The 21705-nt window shown below is 39.6% G+C and overlaps 1 protein-coding gene across 4 annotated transcripts in view; it reads right to left on the reverse strand.

Moving 5' to 3' along the window:
• Window positions 1-2880: 2880 nt before the first annotated feature.
• The window catches only part of PPP4R1 (protein phosphatase 4 regulatory subunit 1), a 72213-nt gene continuing 53388 nt past the window's right edge, over window positions 2881-21705 (reverse strand). For all 4 annotated transcript variants that reach the window (XM_053668823.1, XM_037154076.2, XM_053668824.1 and 1 more), the window contains 8 exons: window positions 18818-18990; window positions 17404-17499; window positions 15203-15388; window positions 12062-12324; window positions 5884-6004; window positions 5653-5787; window positions 4838-4979; window positions 2881-3926 (listed from right to left, as the gene is read on the reverse strand). In XM_053668823.1, coding sequence (XP_053524798.1) covers window positions 3763-3926; window positions 4838-4979; window positions 5653-5787; window positions 5884-6004; window positions 12062-12324; window positions 15203-15388; window positions 17404-17499; window positions 18818-18990 — 1280 coding nt within the window. In that variant the 3' untranslated portion in view covers window positions 2881-3762. The remainder of the gene's footprint in view (window positions 3927-4837; window positions 4980-5652; window positions 5788-5883; window positions 6005-12061; window positions 12325-15202; window positions 15389-17403; window positions 17500-18817; window positions 18991-21705) is intronic.

Below are 21705 nucleotides of genomic sequence, written 5' to 3' on the forward strand. Positions count from 1 at the left end.
ATAGACTTCCAGGAAATCCAGGAAGCTCAGAGAGTCCCAAAGAAGTTGGACTCAAGAAGAAACACACCAAGGCACATCATAATTACATTAGCCAGGATGAAAATGAAAGAGAGAATCCTAGAAGCAGCAAGAGATAAGGGGACAGTCACCTACAAAGGAGTTCCCATCAGAGACTTTACAGGCAAGAAGGGGCTGGAAAGAGGTATTCCAAGTCATGAAATCCAAAGACCTACAACCAAGATTGCTCTATCCAGCAAAACTTTCATTTAGAATGGAAGGACAGATAAAGTGCTTCTCAGATAAGGTCAAATTCAAGGAGTTCATCATCACCAAGCCCTTATTATATGAAACGTTAAAAGGACTTATCGAAGAAAAAGAAGTTAAAGAGACGTGAACAGTGAAAGGACAACAAACTCATAGTTATTAACAACCACACCTAAAACAAAAGCAGACTAAAAGGACAGCTAGATCAGGAGTGGAAACATAGAAATGAAGATCTCAAGGAGGGTTAGCAACAGGGGAGTGGGAGGAGGAGAAGGGGGGAGAAGGTACAGAAAATAAGTAGCATAGACAGTAGATAGAAAATAGATGGGGCAAGAATAGTATGGGAAATACAGAATCTAAAGAACTTGAGACATGTGGTCATAAACTAAAGGGGGGGTATTGTTGGGGACGAGGTAGGGTGGAGAAGAATGAAGGGAATAGAACAACTGTAACAGCATAATCAATAAAAAAATAAATTAAAAATGAATAAAATCTTTTTTTAAAAAGCCTAATCAGTATGAAAATATATACTAAAATTACCAACTAAAATCCCTAAATAACAGATCTTGCCAAATTTAAGCCAGCAAAATTTGATGTAAAAGATAAGTAGAGCTTGGTAGAAGTAAACCTACAACAGCACTGTAAAATGTCACAGACTAAAATCTGACCATTGAATGGGAAATTTGTCAAGTTTTCTAGAAAAATAATTAAGGAAAATAATTTCTGTAAAAATAAAACTAATTCTCTATAAAAATGGATTCAGAAGTTGACTTAATGGAGTTCACAGAAAACTTGTTCAAAAACATCACTGCTGGAATTTTTAAGTCAAAATGTTCTCAAGGTCAAAATGTCTGTTGGGTAAAAACATTCTTGTTCAAGGGGGCACAAAATTACCTCAGTTTGGAGGTTCTGATGGAGGGCTTTGAGAGTTGGGCCTCCTTTCCCACCATCCTAAAATGCAATCTGGTTTTCCAGTGAGAAGGAGATACATGAACTGTGTTGGCCCTGACCTATCCAGGTCACTTAACAACCATGAAGGGCCTGGCCACCCTCCACATGGAGTTCCCCAGCGTGTCCACCCACCCATGGGCTCTGGTGCAAGGTGCACCTGGGCACACAGAACCCAGCCAGCCCCACTCCTCCTGCTGACACCTCTCCCCAGTGGCTCTATTAGACATTCTACATCTAGCGGGTTTATAAAGGCTTATGGCAGAAATTCAAAAATACAAAACCACAGTCTTGCTTACTCATATTTATTTCTAGACTCAACTTTTCCTCTGGTTTGTCAGGGCTGTTCATTTTGCCTGGTTGAGTTGTTGGGTCCTTTTCCTCCCTTTTACTCACTGCTTCTCTGGGATTTACAGAAATGTTACCATGCATGGAAATGGTCATGTGGCCTGGAACCTGGGACACAGCACGCTTTCCTACAGAGACAGTTTAAAATCTTGCCACCACCCCTCCTGGCAGCATCGCTCCAATGCCCCCAATACACTAAGCACACATGCTTGGTGTTTCAGGCATTCCATGTTCCCCTGGAAAGCTGACACTGGAAGGGACGTGACATTCTGGATGTTTCCTTCAGCATTCTGAGCTCGCAGGGCACTGAGAAATAGGGGATGAGAAATGCTCATCCCCATGGAAACTGCAGTGCACTCAGCGCCTGCCCAGCAGACTACAAGTTACCGGAACAGTGTCTCCTGACAATATGCTGGTAACTTAGGCAGCTTAGGGCACTAACCTGTTGGTGCTGTCAGGAACTTGGTACTTGTCCAATTCAGAGTTTGGCACCAGAGAAATATACCTGAGTTGGCAAAGGAGGTGACTGTTGAGCCACTCCACTGAGCAGTCAAATAGGAAGTCGGCTGGCTGGGTAAATTCAGTGGGGGACACTTTGAAAGCTCACGAAAGCTTGCAACATGTTTCTCTCAGACAAGGGCAAGGGTGGCAGAGATCACTTAGCATCCCATGAGCCAGGAGTCAGGCAGGATGACGAAGCCTGTGTGTGGGAGGGGAGGAGGGACACCTGGCAATGACCAAGTACATGGGCTGAGAAAAATGCAGTTTTCCTCCTTACCTTGATTATTCAAAAATCCTAAGACATCTCAAGATCTAAGATTATCTGCCAGTATTAAAAGTCCCAATGGGGACATAATTATTGCCACTCTAATCATTTTTCTATTGTGAAGTTAACAGTTTGAGTATGAAATGTCTGTTTTTGCCTCCTGGGGGATTTCAAAGAACTGTTGAATTAGTTTTCTAGATTGGTTTGCTTTTGTAACTGCCTCTGGAAGCCCATCTTTTCCCTTGGAAGAGCTCGTGTAACAACAGCTGCACATTACACAAGATCCAACAGACCTTGCTATCAGAATTCTGCTGCCACAGCTAGTAACATGCCTGACAGAGGACAAGCCACACCTGGACCAGCCTTGGGGAGCACAGCACCCAGAACAGACCCCTGCCCGGGGGGCATGTGCAGATTTCAAAGAAATTACTTAACTAGTCAAAAGAGAAATTTTTAATCTAGTTTTCCCATTTTATACTAAGTCAGTAATACAGGTCACAAATTGCATTTATTTGCAGATAGCTATAAAACAATCAAAAGTGTATATATCTCTCTATACAGATCTTAATAAATTTTATTGGACAAGAGAACTTGTGCCACAACAGTTTAAACAGCATGATTAAAGACTGCAACACTCCTAAGAGTGGTCACAGATATGTACAGTATGTGAAGAAAAAGTTGCACCTCAGAGCTGATCATGATCAAGTTAAAAACACCTGACGTACAGTATATGTGCTAATTTCATTCAGGTCATGACCAGCATGAAAAAAAAAAATTCAGGACATATAGATAACTCAGCAAACGTTCTGTAAATGTGTACAGCAATATGCTGCATTTATGAGTTAAAATCATATTCTACTTTAGTGTTAGCATCAAGCCCTTAGAAGAAATTTTTAAAATCTCCTTTTCTGTTAATACATATCAAAACTATTCACACTTACGGCTGGACGGGCGGCTAAACACAGAACCGCACCGGTCCTTGCCTGCATGGGAAAAGCAAGGGCTAATACTGAATGTCTCTTTCATAACCTGGCTCACAGCCACCTTCTGGCTATGATTCCATCTATCAGTCATTAAATAAAACCAGGAGAAAGAACACAGGTCTCTGGGAATCTCATCCCTTCCATAAGGAAAATGCTCTGCCAATTCAAGTTTCACTCAGTCAGGAAGACAGAAGATTTAAGGCCTCGGTGACAATTATAATCCTCTGAGAAATTATTTTCCCTTAAAGTCAAGATAAGATAATAGTGTTTACTGTACTTTCTCTTGACTGTTAAAATCCCTGGTGTCGATGTAGGCAACTTGCATCTGCAATTAAGCCTGCAAGAGAGGAAGGTCTCTCTTCCTCCCCAAAGCGTCCTAGCTCACACACGTGTGGAGCATGTGTCGAACCTCAGCTTCTGAGGAAGCAGGAAAGACACTGAGGTTTACGCTTTCTAGTAGGTTGAGGAAGCTGTGCTCATGGCATCTTCAGAGATTTTGGTACTGGCAGGGTGGATGCTTGCAAAGTACTTGACATCACTGTCACGATCCATCTGAAGAGCCATTATGGTTTGTTCTACAGCTTCCTGATGACAGCTGGCAGAGGTTAGGAAATAGTCTGGAAAAGAGAAGTGAGATTACAGTCTAACATCTCAGTTTTGCTAACAAGTACACAAAGTTCTTAGTCATAAAATACAATTTTTCTACAAGTAAAAACACAGCTGTGCTGAATTATAAACAATAACTCAAAATGATCTGTTATGTCAAAAAGATCCCCAAATGTAAGAAAGGTGTACCCTGACTATATCTCATAATGTTCAATGGCATGGAAACTAATAAATACATTAAAACCTACACTAGTTATAGCTATTACTTTGCTCAGTAAAAGGAAGAACACTCCCAAATACCAAACACAATGGAAAACCAGAGTCTTCTCTAGCCATTTTATTGTAATTGCTATTTTTTTAAAATGAGTTCTAAAGGAGGAAAAGCAAAAACGATTCATTCACTCATATCCTTTGCGGTCCATTAAAGACTTCTTTCTATGATTCATTCATAAGTTCATACATTCAAATGATATTAAGGATTTTGGGGGGTTACAATAAATAAAAGCCTGACTCTTGAGGAGCTTATAATCTGCATCAAAGCAAATAACATGGAGCATTTGTCTTCTGCCTGATGAATGAAGAGGAGGAAACACAAACACACCCCTGATCAAGGGGTGTGGGGAGTGCTCCACAAGCAGTAATTTCTTCAGTCATAAGTGAATGCCCCATTTTCAAACTACTAAGCTTTAAGTCATAAAAAGACTCACCAAGAGCAGAAGGGCAATAATTAAAAGTCCCTTTCTTCACCCTTCAATCTTCTGTGTCCTCTCACCGAAAGAACCACTGTGAACAACTTACAATACATTCTTCTATTATATTCTTTCTATTTACGTATTATATAGCTTAGATTCTTATCTATTCACATAGTCTCTGAATCTCCTTCCTGCCACAGACACTTTTCCTGAATGAGTCGTGTACCTACCTTTTTCTAGTAGAGACTGTCTTAAGGTCTTTGCAAGCAGCACTCGAACATTTGGAACCCTATCATTTGCTAAGGTTAGCAAATGCGGCATGAGGTGCACAGCAAACTGGTCCATTGGAAGGCAATCGTCTTCAATGACAGTCTGGAGAAAAGCAGTAACTGCTTTAGATTTGCCAATTCAGTCTAAGTAAGCCATAATACTAGCTAACAAAGTCTTTTAGTAACAACCTAACTGCTACAGATTTTAGTTACTGCTTTTTAAACCAATATTGCAGGCACTTGGGAACTCAAATGTCCTAATTAAGTCCCCACTGAGATCTAGTTTTTAAACTGCTCCATGTTATTGGAGTGACCTGACGTGTTCCTGATCACATTCATTTTCACACCTGTGCTATGGTCCAGACCCCCTGAGTGCCCTCTAGACCAGGGGTCCCCAATGTCCTGGCCTGTTAGGAACCAGGTGGCAGAGTGGGAGCTAAGCTTGAATGTAATGCACTAGAATCATCCCCAAACCTTCCCCTATAACCTGGTCCGTGGAAAAATTGTCTTCCACGAAACTGGCCCCTAGTGTCCAAAAGGCTGGGGACTGCTGCTCTAGGGAACTGCTGCAGATGCACCAGCAGCTCAGTGAGCTACACAGAGGACTTGGTGAACCAGGGAGATACCCAACTGAGGGACGGAATCCTATAAACAATCAGGTGGCAAAGTTCTGTCCTTAAAGAATAAGAAAGAGTGTGTTGAGAGAGGTAAGGAGTAAAGAATAAACCTAGTTCTACATACAAAAAAGTACCACAAATGGCCACGTCTCTGCTTACCTGGCAGACAAAGACAAAGGCCTGACGACCAGACCACTTGGGACATCTACCAAAATTTTCCACAAGTTCATGGATGAGGTCTACTCCGAACGTTGGCGGTGTTGCCATGTGCAGCTTCTTCACCATCTCGCTGACCTAGGAGAGTGAATATGGAGAAGTGACGAATATCTTCAATTTGTGATCTTATTAAATACTTTGCTGATCTAAAATTGTAAAAGTTTTAACACATACCAACTTGTAAGAAATCCAACGAACAGACGAAACTTTATCTGCACACAGATTCAGAGCAATGGGGCGTAAATAGTCATAAACATCTCTGGGGCTATATAATTCTAGAAGTAAGATCAGTTGTCTATAAAAATAAATTAGAAAAAGTTAAAAATTTTAACAACATGAAAATAGGTTGATCATCTGAATAATCTGTAATACTGGATACTATTTCTAAGATGAACATATGCAAAGACTAGTGATTTACCTGGTCTCTCATGCACGCCATCACCTTCAGTCTCTGTATGTCTGTGTCCACGGGGACAGACAGAGCAAAGCATTTCCTAACACAAAACACATTTTTTCCCCATAGCTTAGACTGTGCTAAGAAACCTTCACCTACAATCAGTTATCTAAATAATAAAGTTCTAGCTGTTTAAGGTAGCCTAATGTGTGCTTATTAAGGCTCTAAGTGGCTTCTAAGGAAATGATACATTTACTAGGGGTAAGATAAGTGAGTGGTCCTCTAACAACTGCTCCTATTATTGCTGATGAGAACTGGAGACTCATGGCATCCACCAGGCTCATTTGAGAAGATGTGACAATTCTCATGAAGGTATTCACTTGAATACAAATGACACTATTGCCTTTCAGATTTTGAGATCATGTACATCTGTAAACAGCAGAAAGTGAACTGTGGTCATGGTCTTGGATACCAATTGTCAATCATGGTCCAAAAATATTAAATGGAAAATTCTAGAAATAAGCAATTCATAAATTTTAAATTGTACACTGTTCTGAGTAGTGTGATAAAATCTCAAGCTACCTCATCTCTTCCTGCCTGGGACTGAAATATTCCTTTGTCTAGCATCTCTACACTGTACATGCTACCTATCTGCTGGTCACTTGGTAGCTGACTAGCAGGTCAAACATCAATCATGGTATCTCAGAGCTTATTGTGTCCAAGCAACCCTAAATTTACTTCATAATGGTCCCAAAGCACAAGAGTAGTAATACTGGCAATTTGGATACGCCAAAGAGAAGCATTAAGTGCTTCCTTTAAGTGAAAAGGTGAAAGTTCTTGACTTAAAAAAAACAACAACCTGACTGCTAAGATTGTTAAGATCTCTAGTAAGAACAAATCTAACTGGGAAACTGCCTAATTTATAACTTAAACTTTATCATAGATATGTATATACAGGATGAAACATAGCACATATGTAGGGTTTGGTACTATCTGTGGTTTCGTAATGGGGTGAAAAGCATGGGTCCCCGGATAATCCTACAGGCAGGATTGGGGGAAGAGAACAGTGGAAGATATGGTGTTTTAAGGCACATTGCATAGTAAAGGCAAAATTAATAGCCATGTGCCTTCCTAAAGGGAAGAAGGCTACTTGCCCAGGGTGCACTGCACACGTGACTGTGAGAATGTGCAGTGACTCTGACCTGGAGGGGAGGGGAGCATGCCCAGCTTGGATGCCTGTGCATCCCTGGGAACTCTTGCCCTGACTGAAGATGGCAGCTGAAAGATGGTCAAAGACACTGGAGAGTTGAGAAAAATGGCAGACACTAACACACCATAGGAAAAGCAGGATGTAGGTCACAGAGAAGGGAAAGACTCATGATGAGGAAGAGGGGGAGGAGGAGGAAGAGGAAAACTGCACAGGAGTCAGCCATGAGTTCTGCCTGGAGAAGACAGCAAAGCTGACGGAGCTTCGAGAACCTGCCGGGCCAAGCACAGACACAGGAGAGATGCCTGGACCTGGACTGTGACCAGGGATGCTGAGTTGTAGACTCCTGCCTCTGACATACAGAGAAGGCACTTCTTGGTATGGGGGCTTTTGGTAAGGAGCTCTAGAGCTTGGTGTAAGTGCTCTCTCCCCCTGGGTTTTCAGCATTTGGACGTTCTGAGCTTCTGGCCCCGCTCCCTGCATGGAGAGTAGTGCTTGTAGGATCAGGAGCTGTGGGGCCTCCCAGGGACTGAGACCCCACAGAGGATGTGAGCCCACTCCTGGAGGTGGGGTCCCACGCTGGGACAGTGCAACACAGCACATGGTTTCCTGAACTGCTACATGGGGACAGGAAGCAGTGCACCCCAGATCCTGATGGAGAGAGTGGCTTCAAGAGGAGAGGATGGCGACTCTGAAACCTGCAAGTGCACATTCCAAAGGATGGAGACCTGTTTGCATGAGCAGCTTAAGGACAAATTAGGACATGGGGAACTTCTGGGCATGGTTTTGGCTTGTAGTTTTCTGGGAAGCAAGGAGAGTTCTGGGTCTTATGGGAGAGAAGGGCTCTGAGCAGGAGTGCTCTCGGCACCCCCAAGGTTGAAACCCTGTTAATAAAAACCTGTTTCCTTCAACACTGATTGGGTCATGTAGATTGGAGGCACCAAGTGGCTGAGCCCCAGTTTCCCCAGTTACAGGTTCAGGTATCCACTGTGAGTCTTAGAACATGTCCTTTAAGGATAAGGGGTGACTGCTGTATAACCATCAAAATAGATAACATAGCAATGACAAAGGAACCTGCATATATACATAAACTGAAATCCTCAAAGAGAAATGCACACTTAATGACTCTATTTACTGACACTGCAAACTTCCTCACAGGCCTCTCCTGGGTGTGCATGAGAAAGTCGAGGGTCAGGAAAGGAAACTGGAGAAGTCCCTTAACAGGCAGAAAATAACTGACAGATGTTGGGGACGGGCATGAAACCCTGTGCAATCCCCTGGGCCCTTCTCTGATACAAAGCAAAGCCTTAAGCTACTAGTGGAGACAAACTGTAGCTTCAGGTAGAAGAGAAGAAAAAATCTCTTCGAAGGAAAAGAGCAGCAAAGCTCAAGATAAGACCCTACATTGACGCAAAGCAGAATTCTTCTCCTGTTGAGCTTGTTGTAGAAAGCCCAGGCACACAGGGCCTCCAAAATCTGAAGCTAATCCAAAACAACAGCAATTCTTTCATATCTTTAAACAAGCCTATCTCATTATAAACAGTCTACAAGGAAGGGAGAGGCAAGAGAAAAGACCCATGTGTTCCCCAGAGGGCGGGAGCAGCTGAGAGCTGAGGGTGGGCTATTAACACACGAAAAGGCCCACCAGCACTCCAGCTCTTACTCTTACCCTCACCCTCAGCAAGAGGCAGAGGCAGCCCACAGACAGAAGCTTACAGCTTATGGGGCACTGAAGGTAACCACAACAACAATGAACCCAAATCTAGCTCAGTCCAGGCTAGATGGACTCAACCCTCCACACTAATGGAGAAGAAGTGTGTCCACTTCTAGTCGGATATAAGGCATGCTAGAACTCAGTGCAGTACATCTTTAATGTACTGAAAGAAAAACTGCTGGCCTGCAATTCTATCTGGCCACTGTAGAAAATACTTTGGCAGTTCCTCAACAAATTAAACAAAGAATTACCAATGACACAGCAAATCTACATCAAACAAACTGAAAACAGGTGTGCAAATAAAAACTTGTACATGAATGTTCAGGACACCATACTCATAAGAGTTAAAAGATAGAAACAACCCAAATGCCACCAATGGAAGAATGGATTTTAATAACTGGTATATTCATGCAGTAAAGTATTCTTCAATCATAGAAAGCAATAAAGTGTTGAAACATGCTGCATTACAACATGAATAAATGTTAAAAACATTATGCTAAATGAGGCCAGACACAAAGTCACATTATAATTCCCTTTATATAAAATGCTCATGATACTTCTGATCAAGATGGCAATGTAGGCACACATGTTCACCTCTTCACACAACCACATCAAAATTACAACTAAAATACAGAACCACCATTATTCAGGAATGTCAGAAATCAAGCTGAATAGAAATCTGACAACTATGGAATTAAAGAAACCACATCCACCCAAGACTGGTAGGAGGGAAGCAGACACTGAATGTGCTGATCCCACACCAATGGGGATAAAAATTCGGGGCAGATATCTCAGGAGCAAGGAGTCCCAGACCCATACCAGGACCCTCAGTGCCGGGAAGATAAGTCCCCACAACTTTTGGCTGCAAGAACCACTGGGGATTGAGTCAGTGGAAGAATCTTCTGGAGCCCCAAGCAGCTGCTCTTAAAGAACCCACACATGGCCTCACCTACTTAAGAGTCACTCTCTGAATTCTAGCACTTGCTAGTAGCTTGAAAGGCACCACTGGTATACAGGGAGAGACCAACGTGTCTGGGATAAGGGCAAGCAGTTGAGCATTGTCCCACTGCTAAATCCTACCCCCAAAAAGCCAGTAAACTGTTACCATATCTGAAACTCCATCAACCTGGTTAACACTGTTTGACCCACCTGGGAGATCTCCAGAGGCTCTGTCCCATCCAAATTTAGGGCCCACCCAAGCTACTTTTCCATAAGAATGGCTGGTCTTGGCCCCTAAAATCCTATCAAACAAAAAACAGCTGGCTTCAGTTAGCCATAGTGTCAGTCAGCTTAGATTCACAACTTGGCTTCCCCTGGGAATCTCCATGCCCAGAATAAGTAGCAGCCATCGCGGATTGCTTTACAGCTCAGACAGTGTGCCCCACACAAAACACAGGTGTGGGGGGCTGATCTTGGCATGTACCACCCAGGAAACCCAGGGCCAGCGCTCCCAGTGGACAGCTACAGACCACGCTGGAGCACTACCACCCTGCCCCTGCACAACCGATCCTCCATGGAGAGCAGAGGTTGGTGGTCAGTGGTCACAGCCAGTCCTTGCAGCTGACTGGCCTGAGTAAATCCCTCCCATTGATCTGCCAACAGCAACCAAGGCTCAACGACAAGAGGAGGGTGCACTCAGCCCACATTAAGAGTCAGCACCTCTTAAGGTGATACTCAGCTTGGGTGATAGGAGAGGCTGAGTCACAGCCTACAAGACACCTAACTACATTAGACCACACTACCAAAACACGGAGTCTAAACAGCTCTACCTAATACACACAAACACACACATGGAGGCTGCCAAAATGAGGAGACAAAGAAACATGGCCCAAATGAAAGAACAGACTGAGACTCCAGAAAAAGAGCTAAATGAAATAGAGGTAAGCAATCTATCAGATGCAGAGTTCAAAACACTGCTTATAAGGCTGTTCAAGGAACTTAGTGAGGACCTCGGCAGCATAAAAAAGATCCAGTCAGAAATGAAGGATACACTAATTGAAATAAAAAATAATTTACAGTGAAACAACAAGAGAGTGGATAAAACCAAGAATCAAATCAATGATTTGGGACATAAGGAAGCAAAAACCATCCCTCAGAACAAGAAGAAAAAAATCCCAAAAATGAACGTAGTATAAACAGCGTCGGGGACAACTTCAAGAGGTCCAACATTCACATCATAGGGGTTGCAGAAGGAGAAGAGAAAGAGCAAGAAATTGGAAATCTACCTGAAAAAATAGTGAAAGAAAACTTCCCTATTTTGACAAAGGAAATAGACATGCAAGTCCAGGAAGCACAGAGAGGAATCCCAATTATGATGGATGTAAAGAGGCCCACTCCAAGACACATCATAATCAAAATGTCAAAGGTTCAAGATAAAGAGAGATTCCTAAAAGTGGCAAGAGAAAAGCATGGGTGAAGAAGGTGAGGGGGTTAAAAAGTACAGAGTAGACATGGAGATATCAAGTACAGTATAGGAAATGGAGTTGCCAAAGAACTTATACACATGACTCATGGACATGAACAATGGTGACAGTATTGCCTGAGGGGGTAAGGAGCACTGGGTGGAGGGGGGGCAAAGGGGGAAAATTCAGGACAACTGTAATAGCATAATCAACAAAATATTATTTAAAAAAAATAAATTAAATGCTCAGAATAGGCAAATCCAGAGACTGAGAGTAGACTAATGACGGCAAGGAGCTGGGGGCAGAGAGAGGTGAAGGATTTCTTTTGAGATGATGAAATGTTCTAGAACAACACAGGGCTAAATGGTTGTATAATATTGTGAATATACTGAACATTATCAATTGTAACTTTGGTTATGTGTATTTTACCACAAATTTTAAAAAAGAGAAATAGAGTTAAAAAGAAAAGTTAAAAGAATTCACTGCATTAAAGAAATGTTAAAGAAATGTTAAAGAAATAGGATACCAGAAAGAAACTTGGATCTACAAAATGTAATGAACATATATAGGGAATGGTAAAAATGAAGTAAATATATACCCCTCCAAACATATTCTAATAAACTGTTAGAACTTACTCAGCCAGTTCAGCTCGAAAGCGCCAATTTCTACTATTATCTGTCACCAAAAACTCCTGAAGTTGATAAAGATATTCTCTTCTTTTATCAATATGAAGAAGCTTCAAAAAATCATGCAGGTGTTTAAGGACACCTATCCTGACCTCATCGAGGTCTTTTAAAAAGCCATTAAAAATTGGAACCAGGTCTGCAGCTGTCAGCTGATCTCCAAGAATAACTGCAAGCTCATGGATGGAGAAGGCTAAAGTTCTTCGAACTTTCCACTGCAGAAATATAAATAATTGCTTTAGTAATCTAAATACAAAGTACTTTAACTTTTAGACAATACAGTAGTTCCCCCTTATGTGCAATTTTGCTTTCCAAGGTCTCAGTTCTGGTCAACTGTGGTCCTAAAATATTAAGTAGAAAATTCCAGAAATAAATAATGCCTTAAGTTTTAAACTGAGTACCATTCTAAGCAGCACAATGAAGTCTCACACCATCCTGCTCCATCCCACCCAGGACATGAACCATCCATCCCTTTGTCAGCCTCCCCATGCTGAGTGTGCCCCCAGCCCATTAGTAAAAGTCATGTTGATTATCATACTGACTACCATGGTATTGCAGTGCTTGTGTTCAAGTAATCAGGATTTTACTTAGTAATGGTGCCAAAGCACAAGAGCAGTGACGCTGGCTGGTAATTTGGACATGCTAAAGTCAAAGTTACTGACTTATTAAGGACAAAAAATATCATATGCTGAAGCTGCTGAGACCTATGGTAAGAATGAATCTCCTATCCATGAAATTATGAAGGAGAAAGAAATTCATGCCAGTTTGCTAGAAAAGAGAAATCACACTTAAATAACTTTCATTAGAGTATACTGTTTTAATTGTTCTGTTTTATTAGTTATTAATCTCTTACTGTGCTTAATTTATAACTTAGACTTACTCCTAGGTATGTATACATAGGAAAAAACAGTATTTTCAGGGTTTGATACTAGCTGTGTCTTTAGGCATCCACTGGGGGTCTTGGATTGTAGCTCCCATAGATAAGAAGGGGTACTGTATATAATGGCTGATTAACATCTCAATGCTATTAATCTCAAAAAATTAAATCAGAATAAAAAAAAATAATAATACTAAGTTTTAAGTAGCTACTATGCATCAAAAACTGGCAAAAAATATTTAAATCCCTGCACAATATGTATCATCTCCCTTTCATTTATGAAGAAAAAAAGTTTGGAAATTATTATGGCATAGTTCTTTCTAGTTTTCCGAACAGTGGATGCCCGATTTACTGATGTCCCACACTGACCAAAGCCTGGATAGTATCATCCTCTTGTTACTGTTCCCCTTCCAATTCTTGTGCAGCCTACTACAGATTTAGAAAAACAACAAAAACGAGTTTTTAAGGAACTGGCAATTAAAGAAATATAAGAATAGAAAAATCCTTTGTGGACTGCCCTGAAAACAAAACTATAAAGAAATCCTCACCCTGGCTGGGCAGCTCAGTTAATTGGAGCATCAATCCGCAGTCGGGGTGTGTAGGGGAGGCAACCAACCAATTGATGTTTCTCTGTCACACCAATGGTTCTCTCCTCTCTTTCTCCTTCTCCCCACCCTGCTCTCTAAAATCAATGAAACAACCTCACATAACCTTGTGCAAGGATTAAAAAATAATAATTAAATAAAGAAATGTCTTGCCCTGGCTGGCGCAGCTCAGTGGATTGAGCATGGACCTATGAAGCAAAGGGTCGCTGGTTCGATTCCCAGTCAGGGCACATGCCTGGGTTGCAGGCCAGTTCCCAGTGGGGGACGCATGAGAGGCAACCACACATTGACGTTTCTCTCCCACTCTTCCTCCTTCCCTTCCCCTCTAACAATAAATAAATAATTGAAAAAAAAGAGAAATGCCTTGCATTTACAGGAAACTAATTTAAAAACATCTTTTTCTTCATGTTACCTCAATTTAAAATTTTTTACTGTTACTTAGTTTGAAATTTTACCTGCTGAGAAATTGCTTGGAGCAAAGGTTTTAACCACCCCAAATCTTAGAACCAGTTTTTGAAAAAAATTTCTATCCATGGTCAGCATATTAAACAGATAAAGGCAGGGATGTTTTGATGGAGGGGGAGACAGGAGGCCTGAATTCTGTCCACCCAGAGCCTTCCTGTTCACCAGAGCCCACGGCACTTGCCTCACAAGAACTCAGAATTCTGTGGGATATGGATGGAAAACTAGTACTAAAAAACATAAAGCACTCTGTGGAAATGGCCTTTCTAGGGAGAAACTAAATCCAACATTCTTAAGCATCAGTGTACACATAAACCAGCCCATCCCACACAGAAGTGTGTGAGCATGGGATGAATTCACTCTGCAGGGACCCTGGTTTCCTGGCCTTACAGGTCAGAGGATGCATGTCAGCTACGGTATCACAAGATCACTTTCCACTTTTAACTTGCTGAGTTGACAGCACTGATTCCTTGGAAACTCAGGGAAAATCACTCATTTCTCAGTATAAATTAGTCTAACTAGACTGCTTTCTTAAAAACGGAAATGAGTTTCACTGAAGGAATAGGTTTTGTGGAAGGCAGGCAAAAATTTCGTATAAGGAAATTATACCTAATGGCAGAGGAAATTAAGTCAACAAAGCCTAGGAAAAGAATGACAAAAGTCAAAGATATCCAGACAAATGGCTGAGGGTCAATGTTTCACATTCTGGGCTCTTTTGGAGGGTGCAATGGTGTTTGGTACAGGGAGGAGCACACCCCCACATTCATTAACCTTCTCCCACAAGCTCAAAGTCACTCACAAGCTCAAAACTCAGTTATGCCAATGATAATACTACAGTTCTATGAAGATTTTAAACTATTAGGAGCATTTATAACACTGTTTCTAGGGAGAAAACGAAATACTATATTCTTAAGAACTAATTTTACACAATAGCACATTTATAAATTAGGAGCTCAGACATGTTAAGTGTGATCATTTTTAGTATTTCAGATAAAAAAGAAATTGCAAAATTGTGAAACTTGGACCATATAAAAAGACAGCTCTCTGGAACTTTCTAGAACATGAACAGAAATTCTACTAGGTATTGAAAGGCAAAGCACTGTGCCTTCTATGTGTGCATTCTGTTAATGCCTTGACTATTTTACTCACCTGCATGTCTGATGCCAGAGTCTCATAAGTCTCTCTTAGGCAGTGCCAGTTCTGCCTGCCCAGGGTCAGGGCCACTCCTGGGAGGCTATATGCACAGTGCTTAGCAATTTCAGTGTCCACTGTCTGTGCACGAGAGGGGTCAGTCATAGACAAGTACTGGTCCAATAGAGCCTGAGGCACAACGTCCTATGATGGGAGAAACAGGACAGTGATGCAATCTGAGCAGTGTAGATATAAATTAGATTGGGTAAACTTATTTTTAAATATATGAGTTTAACATAGCATCTGAAATAGCAGAGAAAAACCAATCTGAAATTTTCAGTTACCTAATAACTGAAAAGAAAAACATGCTGAGGGGAAATTGAATATATTAAAAAAAACAACAACTCTAATAGAAAAACAATGAGTAAGATCTTAAAACAGAAGACAGCTTGAAGGACAATCAGAATTGATTTTTAAATTTAAAAGACACATTAAAATACAGCCAGACGCAGGCCAGGAGCACTGTCCTGTACACCAAAAGGTTGTGGGTTTGGTCCCCAGTCAGGGTGTGTACAGGAGGCAACTGATCAATGTTTCTCTTTCAAATCGGTATTTCTCTTTTCCCCTTCCCCTCTCTCTAAAATCAATAAACATATTCTCAGGTGAGGATTAAAAATATATATGACCAGTACCTTTCAATGTTAGTGAAGATTATGAAAGTTGATTAACCTAGTGAATATGGTTATAGGTACTTCTGTGCACTATTAACAACATGTATTAGAAAAAAACCCACCACCTGCATTCAGATGGAAATTTAGCAATTATCTATAAAAATTTAAAGCATATATACACTTAACCACTTGTATAAATGTGACAAAAACGAATGTGTATACAATCTTGGTTATGAGTATATAATACAGCTTTAGAAAAGACTATACCAAAGAAAGCTGGAATTGGTTGCCTTTGGGAGGAAGCAAAATAGATGGTATAGGAAAAACAGAGAAAAAAAATCACTGAATGCCTTTGTAACTATTGAATTTTGAACTATCAAAACTTAGTATCTACTTTCAAAAAATAAATTAAAATGGAAATAAATTCATTAAAAGAATGAGACGTTGTGTATGTACTGACTTGAAACTATGTATCTGATATAAGTGGTGAAAGCATATTTTAAAAAACTATGAACATTTCAAGACTATAACTCCATTTTTAATAAATAGAAGCAATGAAAATAAAGAGCATATACCATTTGACCTAGGAAATCCACTAATAATAATATAGTCCCAGAGGCAAACAACATGCATAATCACGATGAATGTAACACTGCTTACAATATGACAACAAAACTAAACGGCATGTAAGGAACATCTGGAGTTCCGGCACCTTCTAATGGAGTAAGACACCAGACCGTGCAGATGCCGTACTGCTGTTGGGGGAGGGAGTCCTTATGTGCTCATATGGAAAGCTCTTCCAGGCAGGGAGAACTATCACAAGCTATCATGTTGTGATGATTTCTTAAGCATATTTTCCCACATTTAAAATCTCTGAAATTGGAGTGCAACTTGTCACTGATGGCACTATATTGAACCTTTTTTTCCCTTATTTTCATCTCTAAAATTGAGCTGCATCTTATTCTAGAATTCTTGGCTACTAAGGCATGATAAAATACATTAGTATAATGGTATAATTCTATTTGTCTTTGGAAAACAAAAAGGGGTGCACATATACCTACAATAGTTTTATATATTCACAATAAACTCATGAAGATATACAGAAGTAACTATGATCTGTGGTTACTCTGCATAAAGAATGGGATAACAGGTGTAAAAAGAGGAAGATTTTTGCTATTTTATTCTACTATTTGAATTTCCTTGTTGAAAGCATAATATACTGGTCTTAATTTTTTAAAAAGATTTTATTTATTTTTAGAGAGAGGGAAAGGGAGAAAGAAAAGAAGGGGAGAGAAACATTAATGTGTGGCTGCTTCTCACACACCACAACTGGGGACCGGGCTCTCAACCCAGACATGTGTCCTGACTGGGAACCAGTGAACGTTGGATTTGTAGACCAGTGCTTACTAATCCACTGAGTCACACCAGCCAGGGCACTAGTCTTAATTTTTAAAACTGATTATAAAAAAGGACAAAATTCAGTGAGAAGTTGCTATAAAAGAGGATTTAACAACAGACTCACGAAATAAAGCAGTTTTGGTCACTTACTTGTACTTTAGATCTCCTTTCCTCATCAGGGCTAAAACTACTACTGGTGCTCAAGTCTGAATCATTATGAATATAACGAAGGGCGGTCTCCATATTCTGTTAGGAAAAAATATTTACTTAAAAAATTGAACCATCTAACAAGTTTCCTTCATTTAAACTACCTTACTAAGTTACTTACCATTTGAGACTGCCAAAGATATAAATACATATAAATTTTTCATGCTTTTAAAAGTTTATAAATACACATAAGGCCTCACAAGAACTTCCCTTGCCTTAAACTCGCTGAATAGGATGCCATAGGTATGAAAAAGAATTTCAGAATAAAAATAATTAAAAATTTGGAAGTAATTTTGAAATGGCCCAAATGTCTAAAATTAGTTTATTTATAAAACAGCACACAGAGAGAGGGTGCTCTCAGTCAACTGTTTTAAAAGCCTTGAGATATCATATGTAATTATTCTCCTACTGTTGCTAGTCTCGGCTATTTCTCATTTCATACATGTACCTTTTTAACAGTAAAGAAACACCCCAAATAAAGCAAAACACCTTCCAAAATGCAGAGATATCAGAGTATTCAAATCACTAATGGTAATTAGTGGTCAGGGTTTCATTCTGAATCACCAATATTATATAAAATTTCTAATATAATAGATGTCACCAAGAAAAAACAAAACAGAAATTCACTAAAGGTCTAAAAACCCTCTTGCCATCCCCAGTATATGCTTATAGGCACTCTTTCCTTGGCTTTTCATTCAAGCTACTCTGATCTGTGACCATTTGATTCTGGCATTCAGTGGTATATTTCTTCTCCCTGTTTATTGAAACAAGGGGTCAGAAATACTGATAACAAATAATGCTGGCTTGGTGGAATGTGGTAGAAAATTAAGGAAGGATCATACAGAACAGCTCCAAGTATACAGTGAAGATGATGCTAGTAACAGTACCCACCCTCACACTCCAGAGTCCAGATAATGCCACTGGCCCTCCGCAACATGGCCTCAAGTCCCGATCTTCTGCTCAGAATACTGTGTTGCTTGCTGCAGTGAAATGGTCCGATCAGAAACAAAGCACCTCTCCAAAAAGAAAAGGAAAAAGTTAATTATTCTTGATAAAGGGCTTTGTTTCCAGTAAGACTATTTCACTGCAGTGAGCTACATTAACATTGAGGCTACTAACTAAAATGGTCATGTAGACAGGATTAGGATTTACTTTTCCAAGCATTGAACATAATACTAATGTCACAAAGATAGGATGTGGTGACAATTACTTTTACTTTACGCAAAAGGGAGAGCTGAGAAAATCAGCAACAAACAGAATGTACTAACTAGAAAGTGATTAGCTACCATTAATCCCCAGTGAAACACTTCTGTTTCAAACTGCTCTCACTTGATAAACACTTTATTGAGTTTGTTACCTCAACAGCATCGCTGATTAAAGGCACAGAGGCATCATGATTTATTTTACAGTTTGGCAGTTCATTGATGCCCAGATCATCTTGCACATCACTTTTCTTCTCTGCATCACTGGCCTCTTCGCGAGCATCCAGGCTGGAAGCGCGCAGTGCGGCAGACAGCACATCCACTTGTGCTATAGGCAGAATAGGGAAAGGATAGTAAGTGGGAGAATTACAATGTGCTTCAAAGTTTGCTCTCCATTTGCATTATATATTATCAATGAAATGTACACTTTTTGACACTGCCACCAAAAAGCTGGAAAATAAACTCTACCATAGTAAATCATTAGTTCTTCAAGAGAGAAAAAAGTAGAAAACTAATATGCTTCTGTAAGATTAAAAATATTTATACACTACTATACATTATTCTGCGTTAGTATGAAAAGAGAAATGCTATCTAGTTTTGGAGGTACCTCCAGTTTATTAAAAGGAGTCAATTTCAGTGTGAGTTAACTATGTTTTGGTAGTGTATGAATTGAACTTATAAGACTTACTTACTAAGCTATTTTAGCAGAAGAGCAGTCACTTTACAAACCCTGCCAACATAAAACAATTGTAATTACAAAGATTTTTGTTGCAGTTAACATTTAAACATCTAATATCTTTTTCCAGTTTATTTTCTCTTTCTAATTCTTTTTGAAAATTAAATCAGTGACTTGTCCCAAACATAGGGATCCCAAATGAGCACTGTGTTGCTTGCAGCAAACCAAACTGACAACTTACCAAGTTCTTAAATCTGGTAAGTAGCACTGTCTATGTTTTGAGTTATACCTCTTCATAAAAGTGACTCAAAACTGAGATAAGCCATTCTTCCTTTCCCCACAAATGTGAAATTTAACAAAAAATATTGTTAGCATTACTTCAGGTAACAATCCACCTGGATACTAAAAAATACAACAATTTATAAAATTTAAGTTTGAATTTATTTAGTACAAAGATTAGAAAGTGTGTCCCATTTAATTAAGATAACCTACTACTATGCTGGTACATTTATAAAACTCTAGTTTAAGTATATGAAGTAGCTGGCAATAGGGTTACAGGAAACATATATGATGAGGTTCTGGTTTATTAGGTCATTATTTGCTAAATTAAGTACACAAACTACGGTGTTTAATCATGAAGTTACTCATAAAACATATACTCATTCTTTTGAGAATTTCAGCTGCATTGTGTTCTAATCCTTTTAATTACTTTACCTCCCCTTTCTGGAATCTTTTAAGTTTCCAAAACAAAGTAAAAATAGTATTAAAGTACACTGTACAACACATAAAGGTTAAAATGTTTTGTCCCACATAAAATTCATGGGGGGGGGGTGTCTAAGAGAGGGAGAAAGAGAGAGAGAAATAAAGAGATAGATATCCGTAATATATCTTGTGTTCCCTAGGAAGTAACAAATTAGAGTCTTTCACAGAAAATGCCTCATGTAGATCCTTTATCTCTAAATGAACTATATTAAGATTCATCTTTAGGTTTGTACATTCATAAAAGTTTAAATGAATAACACTTTGAAATTAGTTTCTTCAAAAAAATGATATAAAGATCATGAAGACACAGACTAATGCTGACTCCTTAGGAAACATGATGCTTAAATTCTCCATCAGAGAATGAGGTGGAATCTAACACTCGGCTAGTGCTGAAATTTTAGTAGGATATACCACCACAACACATTTTAAAAAAACTAAACACTTGGATCTTTATCCAGATCTCCATTTTTTTATAATCTAACTAATCCCAGGAACCAAAGCTCATTTAACCACAGGCTTGTGAAAAAACATAGCTGTAGTAATTTGTTCTCAGAAACAGGGTCCACCTTGAAGTGGAATTTACCCCTTACCTGAAATAGCTGGTACAGCAGAGCTAGACCTTTATAATCTCTACCTTTCCCACAAACTTTATTGGTGGTTAGTCACAAATTCCTACATTTATTGATTTTAGTCAGTGAACAATATGATTTTTCTGACCATGACTCTCAAAAGGGCCCAATTCTTCCACTGAGCCTAAACTGGAAAGAAATCTGTATTTCATGAGCTTGGGCCATTTTTCCTTTTGTAATCTATGAACCTGGTTGTGGGGAATCAAGCCGGCACCACTCATCCTACATGGGCACTGCTCAAACCCATCCCTGACTCAGCTGGCAATCCCAAATGCCAGGGATCTGAAACTGTCCTGGACAAAGACAGAAACACCTCATATTCCCAAAGTATTTTGGGAAAGAGGATCTCTTACACCTTCTTCATATTTTACCACTTCCTTTTGGCCTTTCGTGTAGTATCTATTTCTAACTCAGAAGGGCTTTCTTTTTTTGAAAAGAAGTATTTCATTATAGTCTGGGAAACTAAGTTTTTGGCCAAATTCCACACACACACAAAAATCAATGCAAGAAGGCAGGAGTTAAACTGTGAAACAAAGGCTGTCTTAAAATTAAAAAAAAAAAAAAACCCAAGTCTTGCTTTCCCCTCCATGACATGTGCCACCCATCAGTGACCACGGAAAGAACAGGTAGCCCCAAGACCTGCAAAAGCTGAAGGTCACCTTGCAAGAGTTTCTCTGGACAGTGCCTCTCAGATCTCACTGCCCAACTGTCAAGAAAAAATTTATACTTGCAACATAACTAGTTTGGTCCCTGATCAAAATTTAGTTTCTATTTTGTCTTAAAGTTCTACTTTTAAAAATGTAGACATTTCCCGACAATTTGAAGAAAATGACCACCCACAATCGCAGATTAGAAAAGAAAAAGCATCTGAAACTAAATTGTATCTCTTTAAAAACTTGATACACCATCTAACACTATAGGAAATTAAGGCATAGTAAATTTCCAATTAACTATGAAATTAACAAGGATTAAACAC

This window comes from Artibeus jamaicensis, unplaced genomic scaffold (genome assembly GCF_021234435.1).
Source record: "Artibeus jamaicensis isolate MK-2021 breed Jamaican fruit bat unplaced genomic scaffold, CSHL_Jam_final contig_511, whole genome shotgun sequence".
NCBI lineage: Eukaryota > Metazoa > Chordata > Mammalia > Chiroptera > Phyllostomidae > Artibeus > Artibeus jamaicensis.